Genomic DNA, 4,744 nt, shown 5'->3' on the forward strand with positions numbered 1-4,744 from the left:
ATTGGAATTTTATAGGACTAGTCAAGAGAAGAGGAAACAGGTCCAGTAGAAGGGAGTAGTCCCAAAGGAATGACAGGGTCTAGCCCTGCCACCCAGTACATAAATACAGAAAAGGAGTCAAGAGGAGGAGAGAAAAGAGGATGGGAGAGATAAACAATTCATAGATAGTATAGAGTACGCTAATCTGTACTCTAATATCTATGAACAATTAGAGCATGGACAGACAGTGTGTATAGTGTGTGTGTGAATCAGAATTTAAGTGTCAAAAATGACCACAGAAAGAGGAGAGAGAAAAAAAGAGACAGAGAGCCAACTCACCATCAGTACTGTATCCCAATTGTCTACAAACAACTTTGGCATTATTATTAGTCCAAAAGTCATCACAAACTGTGCCCCACACTCCATTGATACATATCTCAACACGTCCTTGATTAGGAGTAGCACCATTGACCAATCTTACTTCCCCAGTTGTACAAGCTAATATAATAAATATTATACTGGTTAATGAACAAAGTCAATTAAGTATTACAAACAATTAAGCACTTGATCCACTTACCATTTACAATAAAGCATGACACCTGAATTGAGAAAAGAAATAGAAGAAACTTCATAATAACAAGCACAAGCTACGAGGGAGTTGATTGTGGAGGGGTGTGTTGAATAAGCTGATGTATGATACATTCATTCCTGTTTCTAATTTGTATTGAGCTATGTAAAACACGTGGCATTATCTAAGACATGCAAGTACTATTGCTATATGTTAATAAATGAAATAGTTTTCTCTATTTTTTCAGTTTTAATATGCCAATTATTTTGCAGTTGTTCTTCATAAATAACAATCTTTAATTTCAGTATAAATCCTATCATATAGATCTTCAGGAATAGGTGGCAATGGGAGTGATGCACTGCCTAATGAGTCTTGTCGACTATATAATGAGTAGTAATTAATAATTAAATTGTAGCTTACCCATCATAACTCATGTTAAATACAACTTCACTATTTGCTACATCTTCATATTCTAATTCTTTAAGAGTTGAACTTCTTCTGTCATCACAAACTGGTTCTCTAAGAAAAATGAATTTAAATGTAATACGACTATTAAACAACATTTGTGTATGCACATATTAGATAAAAGTACATCGTATTCAGTAGAAAGTAATGTATCTGTATGAGTCTGATCAATTATTTCTTACTTATTATTTACAGCCTTTCTTGTTCTGTAGTAATAAATGAGAGACAGTGACATTAGTGATATTATGATGATCAGTATCAATAGTAGTACAGCCAGTACAATTGCTGATGCTTTTGCTGCTGCTGTACCTCCTACAGCATTAGGAGTAGCAGTGGCTATTAAGGTGCTGACATTAACACTACTCTGATAAGAACAGTCACAAGTTGAGGAAGAACAAAATGGGTAAGATGCTAGTAAAAAAATGAAATATCTTAGTCAGTAGCCTACATTTAGAGGTAGATTCATGTGTGCGAGCTGTGTATGCATGTAGATGTGCATAATTGATTATTTGTAATTACCTGGTAAAGAAGAGCATGACACTCCTACATCTTCTGAATGATCACAGTTATGAGTTCCAAGAATATATGATGAGCAAGCCAGTAGGTTAGATTCATTACCAGAGCAGACCACATTATCTAAAACTATAGGACCAGTGCCCTGGCCATAATAAGCATGTGTAAAAGCTCTAGCCCCTGAAGGGAAAGAATAAGCGATTGAATTGAAATAACATAATTTTTAAGGACAATAATTAAGCCAACTCACCATCAGTACTGTATCCCAATTGTCTACATACAACTCTTGCATTATTATTAGTTACCCAAAAGTCATCACAAACTGTGCCCCACACTCCATTGATACATATTTCAACACGACCTTGATTAGAAGTAGCACCATTAGCCAATCTTACTTGCCCAGTTGTACAAGCTAATGTCAAAATATTTTATATTAAAATAATAAATCATATTCTAGACTATGTTCCTATACTGCATTATATTTACTACAAAGTACTTGTAAAGATACAAGAACAGGTGGCATAAAATAATTGGTTGATAAGTTTCTCCAATATATCAGATATACTTACCAATTGCCAAAAAATATGCCATTTGAATTGAGAGGAGAAATAGAAGAAACTTTACACTCATTTTCACAGTGACAAGTTCAAACACTGATAGATTATATGGCAAACTAGCAGTTTTATTATAGATATCTATTTATCAACTTGCAATTTCAATGTTTTACTAGCTATATGTGCACAAACATGTAGCTACACAAACTTATTCTATTAGTGTTGGGGATTAGAAAGAGTGGAAGATAACTTATTTTATAAAACAAAACAATTGACAAACAAAGACATGCACAAACATATCTAATAATAATCCACTGCTATTCTGTTATGAGTAAGATTTGTCTCAATGCAACTATGAAGCCAATGCTCAGTCACAATATTCACAAAATTAGTCATTCATAACTGATAAACTTTCATAAAGAGCTACCTCTCCTCCTTTGCTTCAAAGTCAGGAGCATAATCACTTCAGTATAGATATAGGTATTTGATTGTCAGGAATGGATAGCAATGGGAGTGATGTGCTTCTTTGTAAACTGCAGTGCATGGAATAAACAATATAATCAATTGTAACTTACTTAGTAGTGATGCGGGAGTTGTATGCTTTATTTAAATAAAAAGCTTCTTCACCTAGTTTTTAAGAGTTGAATCTCTTCTATTGTCCCCAGCCCCATGAACAGGCTAATTAAAAATTTGAAAAGCATTCACATTTTTACTAATGCCTGTCTTTTGATGATAGCAATAAGTACAAACAGTATAATAAGGACGAATGCAACTAGAACCAGAATCAGTATTGGTACTACAACTGCTGCTGTAACTGCTCCTTGACATGATCTCAACTTCTGCATTATCATATATATCCTAATAATCATCACAAACTGTGCACTATATTGCATTGGTAAATGGTATCTTCCTTAGGAGTGACACCATCAACCAATCTTACTTCCCCAGTGAAGCATGCTAGATATTAATATTATCAGATCTATGATTGAACCATATACCATGCATATAACTTCATAAGGTCTACCTGCTAAATTGTTAACAGTAAGACTGTATGCTTTACATATTTGGATATGTGTTCCTTTATGACTTATGAAAAAAATATTTGAATGTTTTACTGAGCTAGATTTATGTACACATAAACATGTGACACTATCTACACAAACACTACTGCTGTCATGCTTATTAATATTAGTCAATTTGTTGAGTATAACTAAAGGAACAAAAAGCTTAATCTCCTCCTTCACTCAAATTTTAGTGGCATCTTCATATATGTGATTGCAAGAAGAGTGCATTGCTGTGTAGTCTTGATCATTAGTACCATCAGATACTTGATTTTCAAGAATAGTTGGCAATGGGAATGATGTGAATTGACTACATGATATTTGCTGACTATAGGAAATATAAAAATTTAATTGATGATTAATGGTCAACTGTAGCTTACTTAGTATCATTATACCTGATATTGAATACAACATCATTGTCTAATTTAGCAGTTGAAGTTCTTTTGCCAGAAACTGGTTTTCTAATAAAAAGTAAGACGAACTTGTACTGTGATAAAATAATATTTATATACATTCTACACAGCTTATTATTACACAGTGTATTGCAGTGCATATGCATAGTTTTATGTTCAGTAATAATTATTGTGTAAGAGTCAATCAATATTTAAATTTACTCATTATTTCATAATTATATCTTACCTATTTACAGCCTTTCTTATTTTGTAGTAATAAAAGATGAGAGTCAGTGATATTAGTAGCACAATAATCATCAGTAGTATTATTGGCAGTACAATAGTTGACATTATCACTGCTGTGCTTTCTACAGTAGCAGTGGCAGTTACTGTTATTGGTATGGTGGTGACAGTGATGCTACTCTGATTGAATGGTGAGGAAGAAAGAGGTTCACAAAATGAGTTGGTTACTGTCAATATTATTGTAGATACTGTTGGAGATGGTAATGACTCAGAAGTATCTGTAAAAGCAAAGCATATACAATGAAGTATAATAAGTATATTAAATCAAATAGGTTTAGATATGTGCATGTTATGTGTGAGCTTACAGTTACATCTGTATAATCAATATTAAACTATTTACTTAAGGAGCATGACACTCCTACATCTTCTGAATGATCACAGCCAGCTGAATGATAAAGTGAGCAAGCCAGTAAGTTATATTCATTACCAGAACATTGGACCAAACCTATAAATATATAGCCAATGCCACTACCATAACTATGATCAGGGCCTCGAAAATATGTAGCACCTAAAAATTGAGAAATCATTAACACTTCTAGATCTAATAGTGTGATCTTCTTATGTCAATAATTGAAAATTAGGTAAGAGAGAGGATGAGCTAACTCACCATCAGTATTATATCCCAATTGTCTACATACAACTTTGGCATTATAATTAGTCCATAAGTCATCACACACTGTGCCCCATACTCCACTGTAACAAAACTCAACACGTCCTTGATTAGGAGTAGTACCATTAGCCAATCTTACTTTCCCAGTGAAACAAGCTTTAGTGCAAATTAAAATAGTCTTGTTAAAATTTGCTTGTAAATATTCATAATATTTGAACTATTTACCTAAAGAGCATGAGACTGCTACATCTTCTGAATGATGACAGTTATGACTTCCAATTGGATTATGTAAGCATCCC

General features: G+C 33.2%; 2 protein-coding genes across 4 annotated transcripts; both read right to left on the reverse strand.

The window, feature by feature from the left end:
- Positions 1-298: 298 nt before the first annotated feature.
- On the reverse strand, positions 299-2,204 carry LOC100635168 (scavenger receptor cysteine-rich type 1 protein M130-like). 2 transcript variants are annotated; one of them, XR_002189331.1, is made up of 7 exons: positions 2,095-2,204; positions 1,776-1,937; positions 1,532-1,705; positions 1,195-1,423; positions 968-1,066; positions 557-926; positions 299-477 (listed from the first exon to the last, which is right to left on the reverse strand). XR_002189331.1 is itself a non-coding variant. In XM_020006385.1 (6 exons), exons 1-6 carry the CDS (start codon positions 2,153-2,155, stop codon positions 827-829), a joined length of 825 nt encoding a protein of 274 aa, XP_019861944.1. In that variant the 5' UTR covers positions 2,156-2,204; the 3' UTR covers positions 486-826. The 2 variants fall into 2 exon arrangements, 1 of the variants encoding a protein (XP_019861944.1); XM_020006385.1 differs by lacking the exon at positions 299-477 and having other exon boundaries at positions 486-926.
- A 915-nt stretch (positions 2,205-3,119) lies between these two features.
- LOC109590468 (uncharacterized) lies at positions 3,120-4,076 on the reverse strand. 2 transcript variants are annotated; one of them, XM_020006387.1, is made up of 3 exons: positions 3,780-4,076; positions 3,536-3,601; positions 3,120-3,468 (listed from the first exon to the last, which is right to left on the reverse strand). In XM_020006387.1, exons 1-3 carry the CDS (start codon positions 3,881-3,883, stop codon positions 3,324-3,326), a joined length of 315 nt encoding a protein of 104 aa, XP_019861946.1. In that variant the 5' UTR covers positions 3,884-4,076; the 3' UTR covers positions 3,120-3,323. The 2 variants fall into 2 exon arrangements, with proteins under 2 accessions (XP_019861946.1, XP_019861945.1); XM_020006386.1 differs by having other exon boundaries at positions 3,521-3,601.
- Positions 4,077-4,744: the final 668 nt, after the last annotated feature.

Source organism: Amphimedon queenslandica, unplaced genomic scaffold (assembly GCF_000090795.2).
Source record: "Amphimedon queenslandica unplaced genomic scaffold, v1.1 AMPQUscaffold_9975_Cont17745, whole genome shotgun sequence".
Taxonomy (NCBI): Eukaryota; Metazoa; Porifera; class Demospongiae; order Haplosclerida; family Niphatidae; genus Amphimedon; species Amphimedon queenslandica.